The sequence below is a fragment of the Mesoplodon mirus genome, assembly GCF_964341445.2.
Source record: "Mesoplodon mirus genome assembly, chromosome: 12".
Taxonomy (NCBI): domain Eukaryota; kingdom Metazoa; phylum Chordata; class Mammalia; order Artiodactyla; family Ziphiidae; genus Mesoplodon; species Mesoplodon mirus.
In genome coordinates this window covers 40250362-40265566 of record NC_138988.1, presented here as the reverse complement: position 1 = coordinate 40265566, position 15205 = coordinate 40250362, and the positions used below count along the sequence as shown (strand labels likewise).

Below are 15205 nucleotides of genomic sequence, written 5' to 3'. Positions count from 1 at the left end.
GTGGGCTAGGAGGGCAGGTAGTGGCATTGCCCAGATGCCGTTTCCTGCAGTGAAATCGTGGTACCACAAGAGAAGCAAGGCCAGGATCTGGGAGCTGCAGCCCCACAGAGCTGGCTTCTGCCTGTCCAGTGGCACTTCTTTTGTGGCTGATGCTTGGTACCTGCTCAGATGGGGGTTAAATCCATCTCTGTATCCCTTGGCATTCTGAGAACTCCTGGATGTTTTCATTCCCTGCCTTTTTGTAACCATCTCTCTTGCCCTTTGTGTAGAACCTCATGCAGTTCCATACTGTGGGCACCAAGACCAAGCTGTCCACCCTCACCCTACTCTGGCCCTGTCCCATGACCTTTGTCGCCAAAGGGCGTCGCAAAGCAGAGGCAGAGAATAAGGCGGCAGCCCTGGCTTGTAAGAAACTGAAGGTGAGTGCAAGGTCCTTAGTGTGATGCATGAGATGCCTTGGAGCTCACTGCTACCCTTGGCAAATGGTCCACTTTTCCAGGAAATGAAATCTACCACTGCCAGGCTTTTGGCCTGGGCACATAAGTATCTGGTGTCCCAGCCTTGCTTGTCAGGCTGTGGGGTGCTGTTTCCAGGGCTTCTCGACAGTCCCTGTGGAGGTGCTTTGCCCATGAGCTCAGCCGTTTCAGCACTGTTGGCTGGAACCTGGGTGAAGCCAGGAGGAGACATGCTCATCATTCTGAATGGTATGGAGCTGGAGAAATGATGTCTCTGTTGAGGGACAGACTTGGTATCTAGAAAGATCTTGATAACTTGGGCTTTGTGGCCAAAACAAACCATGCGACGTTCATCTAGGATGAATATTGAAGGGATCAACATCCAGGTGAAGGCAGTGGGGCTTACAGCTAGCAGTCATTTTGAAGTGGCTTTGGAGGTCAGCTGATAGCCCAGTTGTGGGAGTTACCTGAACCCGTGGGGGTCTGGTTTGCAGAATAAGAGAGGAAGGAGCCCCTGTTTACTCTGAATGGTCGGATATACCTTTGGTGTACATTTGGCTCTGGGAACTGAATTTTAGATAGAGCTGATAGTGAGGGGTAACAAGATCCTGGAGAACTGAAGAGGGATGGGCTCAGGTAAGTGGTGAGAGGGAATGGATGTGTCATTACCTGTGGCTCAAGAGGACAGAACTAGGGCTAACTGGGAGAACTTTGAGGAAGCCTGAATTTTAATTTGATAGACAAAAACAGTGATGAACTTGTTCCCAAGAACTCTTGTTTTAGGAGGGTATTTCCACTGTCCTGGGAGCATTTAATTCAAATTTGTGAAAACTAACGCTGGAATAAGATTGCACCTGTCACCATTGTTCAATCTGCTAAAGTCTGCATTTGCCCCCAAAAAATCACTTTTCGTTGACTGATTTTATGAAGCCACCGTTACAGCTTGAAACTGAAAAATAAATGCATTGACAAAAAACAAAAACAAACAGACAAAAAAGTGATGAGAAGAAGACCCTCAGCATGTTAGAGGCCTGTCTCAGGAAGGAGCAAGCTTCTAGGTGGCGGCAGTGTTCTGAGAGCAGCTGACTGCCCCCGGTCAGAGAGGCTGTAGGTAAATTCTCACAGTCCCAGGAAAGGACAGAGGCCTCCCCTGCAGCAAGGTGGCCCTGTTGGCACCTCTTCTGTTCTGGCACGAGGAGGCGGGGGAGGGGGATTGGTCCCCTGTGCAGGTAGACTTCTTAAAGGAGGGAGTGTTTGCTCTGGGTTTTGGAGGGTGTGCGGAATCCGGACATGACAGACTATAGGGGAAAATGACTGGTTTTCCACATTTGCCCAATGTGTTGGAATGCTTTGTCTTATTTCTGGTGGGGTGGCTTTGGGCATATAGGGAAATAAAACAGAGTTTCCCTTCCAGTGGTTTATTTTATCAAGTTGCATAAGTAGGTATTTCTGGGAACTTCCACGTACGTTTGTACGGTGGACTGGGTGTCATGCAGAGACAGGTGGAGGTGTGGCAGCTGGACGTGAAATGTGTCAGGGATGGCTGGGGTGGGCGGGCAGTGAAGGCACAGGAGCCTGCGACTGGGTTCCGGGGTGGCTCAGGGCCTGGCCTGCCTGTCTCAGGTGGGGATTCATGGAGGTGAGCCTGGGCTGCTGTGGGGACTCCGGCTGCTCGGGAGAGGATTCTTTGTGGCGCCCGTCTGCATGGGTTGGGGCTGTAACACTCAGACACGCCAGGTCTGGTTTTGCTTGAATCATTTTTAACATTTTTTTTTTTTTTTTTTTTTTGGTGGAGACCTAACATTTTCCTGGTTCCTAATTTCTCCCTCTTGCACCATATCGGCCCAAACCCAAAAATGTCTTAGAAAAGAGGTTGCCCTGCACGACTTCTCTCAAGCTTCTGAGCAGGTCTGGGTCAGTTCTGGAGAGATAGGCATAGACCAGCCGCCCGTGTCCCCTCTGCAGAGCCTGGGCCTGGTGGACCGGAACAACGAGCCGCTCACCCACGCCATGTATAACCTGGCCTCCTTGCGCGAGCTGGGTGAGACCCAGCGCCGGCCGTGTACCATCCAGGTGCCTGAACCCATCCTCCGCAAGATAGAGACCTTCCTGAACCACGTAAGAGAATCCCCACATTCCTCCTCACCTGCCCGCCTTCATCTACCCAGACCAAAAGCTTTCATCTGCAGCAGGTGGTAGTGACTCCCCGCTTTCCCCACTGGGGATGGAGCCTGGGCGCACCCTTGCCCTGAGCAGTCCTGTCTTGCCCACGAGGGTCCCAGGGCAGTTGAGGACTGAGTCCGGCCCAGCGGGTGGGCCATAGCTTCTGGCCAAGGTGAATTATGTGGAGGGGCTGGCTGGCTGTGGGTAAATGAGAAGAAGGTATTTCTCTTCACCATTTTGTTTGCCTCTCCCGTTCCCCAGTACCCCATGGACAGTTCATGGATCTCCCCAGAGCTCCGGCTGCAGAGTGATGACATCTTGCCCTTGGGCAAGGACTCGGGGCCGCTGGGTGACCCTATCACAGGCAAGCCCTACGTGCCCCTGTCAGAAACAGAGGAGCTGCGTCTGAGCCAGAGCCTGCTGGAGCTGTGGCGGCGGCGAGGGCCGGTCTGGCAGGAGGCCCCCCAGCTCCCTGTGGACCCTCATCGGGACACCATCCTCAGTGCCATTGAGCAGCACCCGGTGGTGGTCATCGCCGGGGACACGGGCTGTGGGAAGACCACGCGCATCCCCCAGCTGCTGCTGGAGCGCTACGTGACCGAGGGCCGAGGTGCTCGCTGCAACGTGATCATCACTCAGCCGCGCCGCATCTCGGCTGTGTCCGTGGCACAGCGGGTCAGCCATGAACTGGGCCCCTCCCTGCGCCGGAACGTGGGCTTCCAGGTGCGGTTGGAAAGCAAGCCTCCAGCCCGAGGCGGGGCTCTGCTCTTCTGTACAGTGGGCATCCTGCTACGGAAGCTGCAGAGCAACCCCAGCCTGGAGGGTGTGAGCCACGTCATCGTGGACGAGGTGCATGAGCGGGACGTGAACACGGACTTCCTGCTGATTCTGCTCAAGGGCCTGCAGCGGCTCAACCCGGCCCTGCGGCTGGTGCTCATGAGTGCCACAGGCGATAATGAGCGTTTCTCCCGCTACTTTGGTGGCTGCCCTGTCATCAAGGTGCCCGGCTTCATGTACCCTGTCAAGGAGCACTACCTGGAGGATATCCTGGCCAAGCTGGGCAAGCACCAGTACCCACACCGGCATCGGCACCACGAGGTGAGGGGATACGCCCGCCCCGTCCTGCCCACAGCTCCTGGGCTTTTCTCCATGGATTCCCCTCCTCCTTCCCAAGCCTTGGTTTCCTTGCTAGAAATGGGAATGATCAGGCCTGCTTGACAAGGGTGTGGTGAGGGTTGGAGGTCCCGGGGCTGTGACTGGCCTCTCTTCCCCCACCCCAGTCTGAGGATGAATGCGCTCTCGATTTGGACCTCGTGACTGATCTGGTGCTGCACATCGATGCCCGCGGGGAACCAGGTGGGTGCTTTCTCCTCTGCCCCGTGCCCACCCTGCTCTCCATCTGCCGGGAACCACCAGCTCATGCCTGCGGGGCCTTTCGCAGGTGGGATCCTCTGCTTCCTGCCTGGGTGGCAGGAGATCAAAGGAGTGCAGCAACGCCTCCAGGAGGCCCTGGGCATGCATGAGAGCAAGTACCTCATCCTGCCAGGTGAGAGCATGTGTGCAAGGATGGTGGCCCCTGACACCAGGCTTGCCCTCTGTCCTGGGGAGTGACTCACCTGGGCTCAGGGCCTTGGGTTTCTTAATAGGCTGCACTACTTTTTTGCTGGCTCTGTGACCTCTACTGGGCATATTACTGATCTGGACTTCAGTTTCATCAAAATAGGGTCAAAATCCTTGCCTGCCCTCATACGGGGAGGTTTTGGCCGGAGCAGTGCCCGTAACCAGTGTGTTCTTGCTGCCTGCCAGTGCACTCCAACATCCCCATGATGGACCAGAAGGCCATATTCCAGCAGCCTCCCGTTGGGGTGCGCAAGATTGTCTTGGCCACCAACATTGCTGAGACCTCCATCACAATCAATGACATTGTGCACGTGGTGGACAGCGGTCTGCACAAGGAGGAACGCTACGACCTGAAGACCAAGGTGGCACCCATCTCCTGGCCCCGCCCCAGCCCAGATCTACCCTGGGCCTGTGTGTCTGGAGAAGGCCACACCTGTGGGATCTCAGTGTCCCTGCTGTGGGGGGCAGTTGAGGAGCTGAGTGAGGTGAAGGCCAGGCGCAGGGGAGCATGAAGGAAGGCGTGTGGTCTGTGTGGCTGCTCACCTGCCCCCTCCCCCAGGTGTCCTGCCTGGAGACCGTGTGGGTGTCACGAGCCAACGTGATCCAGCGCCGGGGCCGGGCGGGCCGCTGCCAGTCAGGCTTTGCCTATCACCTTTTCCCACGGAGCCGGCTGGAGAAGATGGCCCCTTTCCAGGTGCCGGAGATCCTGCGCACGCCCCTTGAGAACCTGGTGCTGCAAGCCAAGATCCACATGCCAGAGAAAACGGTGCGGCGGCGGTGGGCGGGGTGGGCCCTGGGAACGTGCAGGTGGGGTGCGGGCTAACAGGCTCTGCCTCGTTGGTGCTGTAGGCAGTGGAGTTCCTCTCCAAGGCCGTGGACAGCCCAAACATCAAGGCGGTGGACGAGGCCGTGATCTTGCTCCAGGAGATCGGTGAGTGGTGCCGGGCTGGGCCGGGCTGCGGACTGGCTGTCAGGGGCGGGACTGACAGCTGAGCTTGCAGGGGTGCTGGACCAGCGGGAGTACCTGACCACTCTGGGGCAGCGCCTGGCCCACATCTCCACTGACCCACGGCTGGCCAAGGCCATAGTGTTGGCTGCCATCTTCCGTTGCCTGCACCCGCTGCTAGTGGTCGTTTCCTGCCTCACCCGGGACCCCTTCAGCAGCAGCCTGCAGAACCGGGCGGAGGTGGACAAGGTCAGACCCAGTGCCTTTGCGTGGTCCTCTGCTCTCCCTTCCGGCCCTCCGCTCCCTTCGGTCCCGAGGTGGCTTCCTCTGGTCCCTGCCCCCTGACCCTGGCACCCTCCTCCCCTCCCAGGTGAAGGCACTGTTGAGCCACGACAGTGGCAGTGACCACCTGGCGTTCGTGCGGGCTGTGTCCGGCTGGGAGGAGGTGCTGCGCTGGCAGGACCGCAGCTCTCGTGAGAACTACCTGGAGGAAAACCTGCTCTATGCGCCCAGCCTGCGCTTCATCCACGGTCAGCGGGTTCCGAGCTGCCCTGAGCCCCTCCACCCTTCCCATTCGCACTGGGCCGGTGCACCGTGAGCTGTGAACCAGGGGCTCTAGGTTCACCCTGACTTTGCCTCCCCAGGACTCATCAAGCAGTTCTCAGAGAACATTTATGAGGCTTTCCTGGTGGGGAAGCCCTCGGACTGCACCCTGGCCTCTGCCCAGTGCAACCAGTACAGTGAGGAGGAGGAGCTGGTGAAGGGTGTGCTGATGGCGGGTCTCTACCCCAACCTCATCCAGGTGCTGCCCCGGGGAGGGGGCCCCAGGCCACGACCTCTCCTTCCATCCCAGCTCCTTGCTCATCCCACCCACTTTCTCCTTCATCGTTGCAGGTGAGGCAGGGCAAGGTGACCCGGCAGGGCAAGTTCAAGCCCAACAGTGTCACGTATAGGACCAAATCCGGCAACATCTTGCTGCACAAGTCGACCATTAACAGGTGGAGGAACCGTCAGGCTGGGGCGGGGCAGCTCGGGTGGTTCAGCAGGGGGCCTCACCCAGCTCTTCGTTCCCTAGGGAGGCCACACGGCTACGGAGCCGATGGCTGACGTATTTCATGGCTGTCAAGTCCAACGGCAGCGTCTTTGTCCGGGACTCCTCCCAGGTGCACCCACTAGCTGTGCTGCTACTGACCGACGGGGACGTCCACATCCGTGGTGGGTACCTGCACACCTCCCGCCCCACCGCTCCTCCTGCTGCTCTGTCTCCTCAGGGGTCCGGCCTCACTCACCCGGGCTCCCCGCGTCTCTCCCTTCCTCCAGATGATGGGCGCCGGGCCACCATCTCCCTTAGTGACAGCGACCTGCTGCGGCTGGAGGGCGACTCACGCACCGTGCGGCTGCTGCGGGAGCTGCGCCGGGCCCTGGGCCGCATGGTGGAGCGGAGCCTGCGCAGCGAGCTGGCTGCACTGCCGCCCTGCGTGCAGGAGGAGCACGGGCAGCTGCTTGCGCTGCTGGCGGAGCTGCTGCGCGGGCCCTGTGGCAGCTTTGACGTGCGCAAGACAGCTGACGACTAAGCCCTGTCTCCGCTGGGGCCATGTACAGAGTGCAAATGTTTATTTAAAATAAAGTTCTATTTATCCCTTGTGAGCATCGCTATCCGCTGGGGCTCCCCAAACCAAGAGGAAGAGTGAAGGCTCAGAAGGGAGGGCCCCAAAGTCTTAGGAGAGCAAGGGGCTTAGAACCCAGCCCTCAGGAGCTTGAACCACTCATGCGGGTTCTTGGCTTGTGCTGCTTGGCCCAGTCTGGTTGTCTTTGTCATAGCCGCGGTGGGAGGCAGTGTCCTTGTGTGTGCGGCAGGGCCCGCAGCGTGGATCCTCTCTGGCTGGCTGCCACCTGCTAACCCAGGCAAACGGGGGAGGGAGAAGTTCCACAAGCAGCCTTAACCTTTGGTCACAGCCACAGATTCACAGACGAGGGGCTGAGGTCAAGACTGCACGCTGCACCCCAGTCCCTCGATGCGAGGGGACAAGCTGGGGGCTGTGGGGGCCTCGGATGCTGAAGACGTAGACAACCAGGATGTATACAGAAGACAGGGCCTGCGTGGTGGGGACATACGAGCTTTATTTGTTCTGGAAATCGTAACAACAATCACAGATCAACATGGTTAACGGCTGAACCATAAGCAAATGGGGAAGTACAGAAACGTTCCAGCCCCAACGGCTGCAGAATAGAACACAGCACACACGGCCTCCGGTCCCACCTGTCAGGGCGGCCTTCTCAGCTTCTCTGGCTTGTGGGACCCTTCAAGGGAGCTGTGACCAAACCACCTTTCAGAACACCGACCACTCCAGCGCCCCCTAGAGTGCTCTCCGCCGGGGTCACCTCTCCCACCCCCACCTTTTGGCCAACGGAGTAAAAGGACCGAGAGCTTGTTGTCCACCCCAGCATCAACACAGGTGCAGGTACCTTTAGGCCCAGCACTGTCACCCCACTGCATCTGGCACCCCACCTCCCACTGCTCCTCCCAGTTTCATCTCACCCTTTCTTGCAGACAAAACACGGATGCCCTGATGTCCCTGGCACCGTTGAAGCACTGTGTGGACAGTCTCTGGCCCTGGGAGCGCTTTTTCCACAAGACCCCTGCAATTTCTCGGTATGTGCTTGGGGAGCTGGTGTCGAACCTCCCTGGAGAAAATGCTACCTCAGAAAGGGAGAGCACCTGCCCAGCCCAGACACCCTCCCTCTACATGGACTTCGAATCTGATCCTAGGTCAACAGCTCCCACCTTCTCAGTGCCAAGGGATGCCAGAGGAGGAGGTGGGGAGTGTGAGGGGCCAAGTCTGCACTGCAGAAAATGCTCTTCCAGAGGAGAAGCCTTGGAGACTCCCAGGCCATTTCACTACAAACTGTTACGTTTTAATCCTTTATTAGAAACCATGCAAACTTTAATACAAAAAATACAAGTGCAATAAGAATCTTCGTGTCAATACAATTCCCGGGACTTATCATTGCAGCCATCCCAAGACCAGGCCTAACCAGGACACACCCCTTAGGCTGGCCTCGCCTCTCCTCTCTCCCCTCTCCAGTCAGGCCGTAAGGGAGCCTGGATGGCCCATCTCATGTACTTATTTTTAAATTTCCAGACTTGATTCCCCACTATCCACATGAGTTCTGAACACATCGGGCTCCCTGGCAACTGAGGGCTCGAGTGTCCTAGGTTGGAGGCTAGGACGAATTTGACCTCCATGGCCCTTTCCAGCCCGACCTTGTCTCCCACCAGATCCCAGGGAATGAGACAGACATAGATGCCAAAACCAGCCTCTTGGTTAGAAAAGGAAAGCAGCATACACACAAAATGCCAGAACCACCAGTCCACACTCTGACCAGCCCCTAGCGGTCCCTGCCTGCCCTCTAGCCCACAGCCCCCCACTGCGCCTGCCCTGCCCACACCACCTCCGGGGCCGGGGGCCCCCGAGCTGCCCAAGCCAGGGCAGCCTCCAATGCCTCACCTCCCGGTTGGAGGCGTCAGGATCTCCCCTCCCTGTTTCCTTTAACACCTACCAACGACTTTCATTCAGACATGGCTTCAACCTGCAAAACTACTCCACCGGTTTTCAGGTTATTAAAAAAAAAAAAGAAAAAGATACAGTGTGACAGCAGCTAGGTAGGTGTGGGGAGCAGCGGGGACAGGCAGCACCGCCCCTGACCGACGTGGGGGAGGGCAGCAAGAGGTGCCTGGCGCCACCTGCGAGGTGGGCACCACTGGGGTCAAAGGAAGAGGCAGTGGCTTAGCAGGCTCTAGGGTACGCAGTCAGCACCCAGCCATCACGTGGACATCCACTTCCACTCCTCCCTCCAGATGGACCAGCGAAGAGGGAGGGTATGTCAGTTTCTCTTGGGTTTGGTCCAAAAAACCCAAACAAACGAAGAGGAGGTTGGACTCCGGCTCCCCCCACCCAGATCCCGGGAGGTCCTGAACTAGCCTCCCCACCCCACTTTCCACCCAACCTTCTCCGCGGAGCAGCGGCGCAACGGTGAGGACAGGGAGCCAAGCAGGGAGCCGGGCCTGGGGCTGGGAGTGGAGGGAGCGTGGGGACGGGGCTGCTGCCACCCCGGGCAAGTGAGGCCGGAGGGAGGGGGGGGAGGGGCCTAGAGGGCAGCCCCGGAGAGGGAGCTAGGGGCCCAGGTGCCTGAGCTGGGGCCACCAGGGAAGTGGAGGGGGGCGGGAGACAATGTCGGCCCCGTGGTCGGTGCGGGCCCTGGCGTTTGCCCGGAACGTCAGCCTGTAGGTCTCAATCTGCAGTGACACAGGAGGAGGGAAGGGAGAGGGTGACGGAGGAGACAAGAGGGGGAACACGGGGGACGGAAGACGAGACCAGAATGTCATCATTAGATGCCTGGAAAATAAAAGGTTGCTTCGTTAAAATTCAGGCCACACTCCGGTCAGAAAACAAAGGAGTTTCAATCTGTAGCCAGTGGCAGGGCCCCTGGCTGGCCCTGAGGCCGAGCCCAGCCACTTACTTGTCTCCTGGATCTGGCTGTCCAAGGTCTGGGCCTCCCTTTGGTCACCACCCCCTGCCAGGGTGGTGTGGCCACTGAGGCCAGTGGCTGAAGTGGGGGCGCCAGCTTCGGGCGCTGCCTCAGGGACGGCCAGCTCCTCCCCAGCTGGGGGGCCCGGACACGGAGGGGCCTCGCTGCCACCGCCCTCAGTCTACAAATGAAACAGTGGGGGAGACAGTGCAGGGTCAGTCGGGGAGGGCGTGGGATGGTGATGGTGGTGGGTTTCACACACAGTCCCCACCCCCACTGCTGCGGCTCCCCATTGGCTCAAGGTACAGTCACCTGGGAGTCTAGACCAGGTGCCCCCCCACCCCCCGCCACCGCCAGACCAACTTCTGGCCTGGGTGGCAGGGTGCTGGGTAAGAACTCAGGCTCTGGGGCAGTACAGCAGTGCAGCCTGGCTAGTGACACGCTCTGAGAGCCTCCTCTGGGAGACGAAAGGCTTCGTGAAGCCTCTGACATGAGAGGTGAAAGGTGCCTGGCTTCTCAACAAGGCTGATGCCAGATCAAAACACTTATGACAGCAGATGGTTAGCAAAAAAACTAAGGAATGATCTCAAATTGTGGGTCTGGAGCCACTAGGGCTAGGGAGCTCCGGGAGCCTGAACCAGTTCCTGAGGGGTGCAGGCCGCCACCTCAGACCTAACGGATCCCAGGGCACTCCCTGCACGTGCGAGTGTTCGGAGAGGTTTTCTCGGCCATTCCTGGGGCAGCGCTGCCCGTGTATCCATCATTCATGCGCCCCTGACACAGGCCTCCTCTGTGCTGGGCACCTTTCTGGGGCCTGGGGACACAGGAGGGAAGAAGGTGTCCAAGGAGGTGTGAGGGAGACTGTGGGGGCCTGGCGAGGAAGACCTTGTGGTGGCCGTGGACACCCAGTGTGAGTCCAGAGCACAAGAGGGAGGGCTGCTGGGAGGCACTGGCGAGCTGGCACACCCGTACCGGGAACGCCCAAAGGCGACAACAGGAGAAATCAGAGCAGTGAAAGAAATGGGCCTCTGTGTTAGAAAAATAGTTCCAGAAGTGATAAGAAAGGGAGGTGATGTGAGTAAAGAAAAGACTTGCGGTCAGAAAGGCCCAGGCGTGAGCCCTGGTCTGCGTGCGCCCGTGTGTGGCCGACGGGCCGGGGACAAGTGACTATACCCAAGTTAATGCCCCGGGGGTGCTGACCAGAGAACGGCCCCCCACAAGGTGTGGAGCATGTCCTGAGAGGCTGCGACAGAGGGAGCTAGTCCGGGCTAGAATGGAGCACTGAGGGGGGCGGGACAAAGTGCGGGCTGGGATGGAGCCACGCTGCGGTCAGATGCAGGGGGAAGGCCCGGAGCACTGCCCACGTCCCCTCTCCCTCGCCCACCCCTCCCTGAGCAGCTGCAGCCACCCTCAGGCTTGGAAGCCGGCAAGGCGCTGCCCCCACGGCCCCCGCTACCCGATGACACTGAACAAAGGACAGACAGCATCTTGGCAGACAAAAGGTCTCACGGTACTGTGGAAGGAGCTCGGAGGGAAGAGGGGGAGGGGAGGGAGGAGAGGCCCAACCAGGATGGGAAGCCCGCCGCCCAAGTGCGCACAGGCCTCCAGAGGGGGTGGATGCCGGGCCTGCCTTCACAGGCAGCTAAAAATGCGCCATCCCGCTCCCAGGCCTGGAACAGAGCCTGACACAGAGCAGGTACCGAACACTCCCGTCTCAGGAGGTGCTGCGAGAACCGTACCATACAGAACCCGGCCTTGTGGGGACCTGAACTCCAGCCCTGTCCCTCTGAACATGGCTGAGATGGGCTCAAAAAGGCAGGCCACGGCTCTCAGGAGAACATTCCGTCTCCAGCTGGACAGGTGAGAGGTGACCGGGCTGGGGCCTCTTCACCTCTCCTGCCTTGCTCAGGACTGATGACAGACGATGGAAACAGCAATGGTGTGGGTGAAACATGACCCCTGAAGAGACTGAGGGGCGGTGACAGGTGCCCACCTGCTGGGACCCAGACTCCAGCCGCACAACCCCACCCCCCAGCTGTGTCCCCACCAGGACCCACTCACTACCTTCACGGCACCTCCTGCAGGCAGGTGGCCCACGTTATCAAGGGACCCCACCTTCGCCTGGGCCTTCTCCTTGAAGTTCAGCTTCTGACTTTCAATCTTGACATCTCCTCCACCTGGAATGAAACAGAAATGGGTCACTGTGGGTGGCAGAGAAATACCCCTACAGGCAAAGCCAGGAGGCTGGCCAAGGACTGGGATGTGCCCAGTATAGAAATAGGGAAAAAGTGACCTGCTCTGAGGACAAAGGAAGAGGCACAGTGAACACATGCTTTCAGCCTCATAAACACCCTGTTGGTCAGGGTCAGGATCCTGGAATCCTGGTGTTCCAGCTGCCAGCACTGATACTGGAGGAGAGGAGTGACTTGCCCAAAGTCACCAGTGAGCCAGTGACTCACAGGATGGAGTATGGTCTAGGTGAGCAGTTTAACTGAATCTCACTGTCATGAAAAGAAGGGAAGGCAAGAGACGGGAGCAGAGGGGAGGCAGTCTGTACACAGGCAACATTCAGAGCTCAGCCAGAGTGAAGCCACGGGATCAAGGACAAAAGCACTGTCACTGGCCAACCGGGCCCTCAGCTTGGCTTTCCCTTGAGCCCTTCTTCATTCTCCCATCTCCTCTTGGCTCATATCACCGACCTCAACACCTAGCTTCCTGCCAAATTCTCCAGGTATCCTACCGACTGGATTTCTGGCCCCTTGCAAAAACTGGACCTCAAGTCACTCAGTGTCACTAGGGAAGGAGGTATCTCACAAGAGTGGATTTTCCAGATAGAAGGAAAAATGAAGGGTAGTTAAGGGCCAAAGTGTTTTGATCCTTTTAAACAGAACACCTTCTAAAATGGATGACACTTTTTGCTGAGAGGGAAGGGAGTTTCCTTTGCCTTCGCCTTAACTGGCCCGTGGCGTGGAGACTGATCTCTGAGACACCAGACCTGTCAGCCAGTGTGCCTGCCGCTACAGATACGGCCCTGCCCCAAATCTGCTGCTGACCCAGGGTCCAGGACACACGAGGCCCTTAGGGTACAGCCGAGGCAAGAACGCAGGCCCTGCTCAGACAACGTTGCCAGCGGCTCACAGGCCTCCGCGGGGGTGCCAGGCCACCTGTGCTGCTGGCAGGAGAGTCTTCATTGCTGTAGTGGCAAGATCCACATGTGCAGGCCAAGGCGGCATTACTGAATGGCTCCCTATCTCCTGCTGGAGCTGGTGGTGGATGCTTCACTGCTCGGGAATACCCTTTGCTCCTGAGGCTGACAGGCAAGGCCCGGCCACCACTCTCCAGAGCTCCTTCAGCACCAGCTCCTGAACGCTTGCCTGGGAGGCCGAGAAGAGTTCTTAGCCCATAGCGCACCTTTCCCCTAGGCCTAGGTCAACAGTGCCATATGCACACGGCAGGTCCTCAAGATGCTGCTGGTGCAAATGGCAAACCTTACACACTGTTCCTCCTCCAACTAAAAGGTTAGTGCCCAGAATACCCCCTCCCTGACAGGGACTGAGGACTACGTTGTTTCTACTGCTGTGCCCTGGGTGTGTGGCTCCAGGAATCTTCATGGAAGGACAGAGACATAGGGGTGAAACCTGGGACAAGGGAGGCACCACTCACCAGGCTTGTGCTTAATGTTAGCCTTGGACCCACACTTGGAGGAGACCTTAGAGATGTCCACCTTCTTGTTCTGAATCTGAACCTGAGGAGAAAAACACATAAAAAAATGACTGCCTCAGAGAGAGAGGGTGTACTGCCAGGTCCAAACCCATGCTCTCTTTATAGTCTCCAAACCCGAGGTCAGAGGCCACCTTCTCCAAAGCCTTCCCTGGCTCTAACCTCACTCCATCTCTTCTTCATACCACCTCTTGGAGGGACCTCACCATCAGCTGTACACTAATCACTTCATGTGCTCAATCATCATCTATAGCGTACCTACTACCATCAAAACAGCAGCCTCTACTCTGGCTCATCTTTCCAACAAGGCTGCAATTCTCCCTAAACAGGAGCTTGGGGAAATGCACTTTTCCCAGCCACAGATCTGGCAGCTGCTAAAGCAAGCCACCACGTGTCCTCGGCAACGGTGACAGGCTCATCTTGCGCCATCCCTGAGATGACCTGTGAGGAGTCAACAGAGGTCCCTCTCCACGGCTGGGCTCTCGCCAGGGTGTGTAGCCCACACACCTGCTGACAGTGTGCCCCAGATGAACGTAGTCCTCAAAAAAAGAATAGTTGATGAGGGGAAGTTCCGCTTTATAGATGTATTCCAGCCAATAAATGAAGAAGGGACAGCAGAATTAGAGTCTCACCACAGTGCACCTTCACTGAACTCATGGTTTTGGGCATCAACAGCTGCCAGCATCACGAGGAGCGAGGCGACGAGAAGAGTGAGACATTATGTTTCCTGACAGAAACACCACCACTGCTTATGAACGTCTTGCAAAAATGTGGGGGAAAAAATCAAGTCTGAATCAATCTAAAGAAAACTGTGGGACTAACGAACATGTTAAGTGAAACCATGGGGACATCCTCAGCAGAATCCAAATTCTAGGACAAACCACTCGGTTTACTCTTGAAAAATATTACCGTGAAAAAAGAAAAAATGAACAGGGAACTTGTAGAGTAAGAGAAACCTAAGATCATAAGATGCAAATCAACAAATCACAACTTACGGACCTTACTTGTTTCCTGATTAAGCAAACCTGTTTAACATGCTATGGGATTTTATATTATATACATATGTATATTAGAGTTCTTATCTTTTAAAGTTACATATTAGAATATTTGCAGATAAAAGATATAGCTAGAACTGGCTTCAAAATAACTGGGGTGGGCATTTATAGATAAGACTGGCCACAGAGATAATAAATGAAGCTGGGTAAAAAAGTACATCCAGTTCATGTTACCATTTTTTCTACTTTTGTATATGTTTGAAAATTTCTATAATTAAAAGTTTTAGGGACTTCCCTGGTGGCACAGTGGTTAAGAATCCGCCTGTCAATGCAGGGGACACGGGTTTGAGCCCTGGGCCGGAAGATCCCACATGCCGTGGAGCAACTAAGCCCATGCACCACAACTACTGAGCCTGCGCTCTAGAGCCCGTGAGCCACAACTACTGAAGCCTGCGTGGCCTAGAGCCCACGCACCACAACGAAGAGTAGCCCCCGCTCGCCGCAACTAGAGAAAGCCCGCGTGCAGCAACGAAGACCCAAGTCAGCCATAAATAAATAAATAGATAAATATATATATATACATATATATATATATATATATAGTTTTAAAAAACTTAATTGCATCTCACTAAGTTAACAAAGCCTCTGAGACAAGCTCTGCCTTCCCAGGCTGGTACATAGAAGAGCCACAATCCGCTTCCAAAAGCCAAAAGATACCCCCAACCCGCTCCCCTAGCCACCGGCCTCCACTGACGGCTTCGGCTTTAGGGAGCCAC

At 56.8% G+C, this 15205-nt stretch overlaps 2 protein-coding genes across 17 annotated transcripts in view; one reads left to right on the top strand and one right to left on the bottom strand.

Annotated features, from left to right (window-relative positions):
- The window catches only part of DHX30 (DExH-box helicase 30), a 30354-nt gene extending 23523 nt beyond the window's left edge, over nucleotides 1-6831 (top strand). For all 5 annotated transcript variants that reach the window (XM_082637959.1, XM_082637960.1, XM_082637957.1 and 2 more), the window contains 14 exons: nucleotides 270-419; nucleotides 2421-2573; nucleotides 2880-3716; nucleotides 3899-3974; nucleotides 4060-4164; nucleotides 4425-4600; nucleotides 4798-5004; nucleotides 5088-5169; nucleotides 5240-5433; nucleotides 5555-5714; nucleotides 5829-5986; nucleotides 6079-6182; nucleotides 6260-6399; nucleotides 6505-6831. In XM_082637959.1, the coding sequence (XP_082494085.1) occupies nucleotides 270-419; nucleotides 2421-2573; nucleotides 2880-3716; nucleotides 3899-3974; nucleotides 4060-4164; nucleotides 4425-4600; nucleotides 4798-5004; nucleotides 5088-5169; nucleotides 5240-5433; nucleotides 5555-5714; nucleotides 5829-5986; nucleotides 6079-6182; nucleotides 6260-6399; nucleotides 6505-6758 (2796 nt within the window). In that variant the 3' untranslated portion in view covers nucleotides 6759-6831. The remainder of the gene's footprint in view (nucleotides 1-269; nucleotides 420-2420; nucleotides 2574-2879; nucleotides 3717-3898; nucleotides 3975-4059; nucleotides 4165-4424; nucleotides 4601-4797; nucleotides 5005-5087; nucleotides 5170-5239; nucleotides 5434-5554; nucleotides 5715-5828; nucleotides 5987-6078; nucleotides 6183-6259; nucleotides 6400-6504) is intronic.
- Nucleotides 6832-7290: 459 nt separating this feature from the next.
- The window catches only part of MAP4 (microtubule associated protein 4), a 170668-nt gene continuing 162753 nt past the window's right edge, over nucleotides 7291-15205 (bottom strand). For 8 of the 12 annotated variants that reach the window (XM_082637953.1, XM_082637952.1, XM_082637944.1 and 5 more), the window contains 4 exons: nucleotides 13378-13459; nucleotides 11779-11891; nucleotides 9706-9895; nucleotides 8094-9581 (listed from right to left, as the gene is read on the bottom strand). In XM_082637953.1, the coding sequence (XP_082494079.1) occupies nucleotides 9574-9581; nucleotides 9706-9895; nucleotides 11779-11891; nucleotides 13378-13459 (393 nt within the window). In that variant the 3' untranslated portion in view covers nucleotides 8094-9573. Of the gene's footprint in view, nucleotides 9582-9705; nucleotides 9896-11778; nucleotides 11892-13377; nucleotides 13460-15205 lie in introns of all 12 variants that reach the window. The other 4 variants (XM_082637950.1, XM_082637948.1, XM_082637951.1 and 1 more) reach the window with 2 other exon arrangements.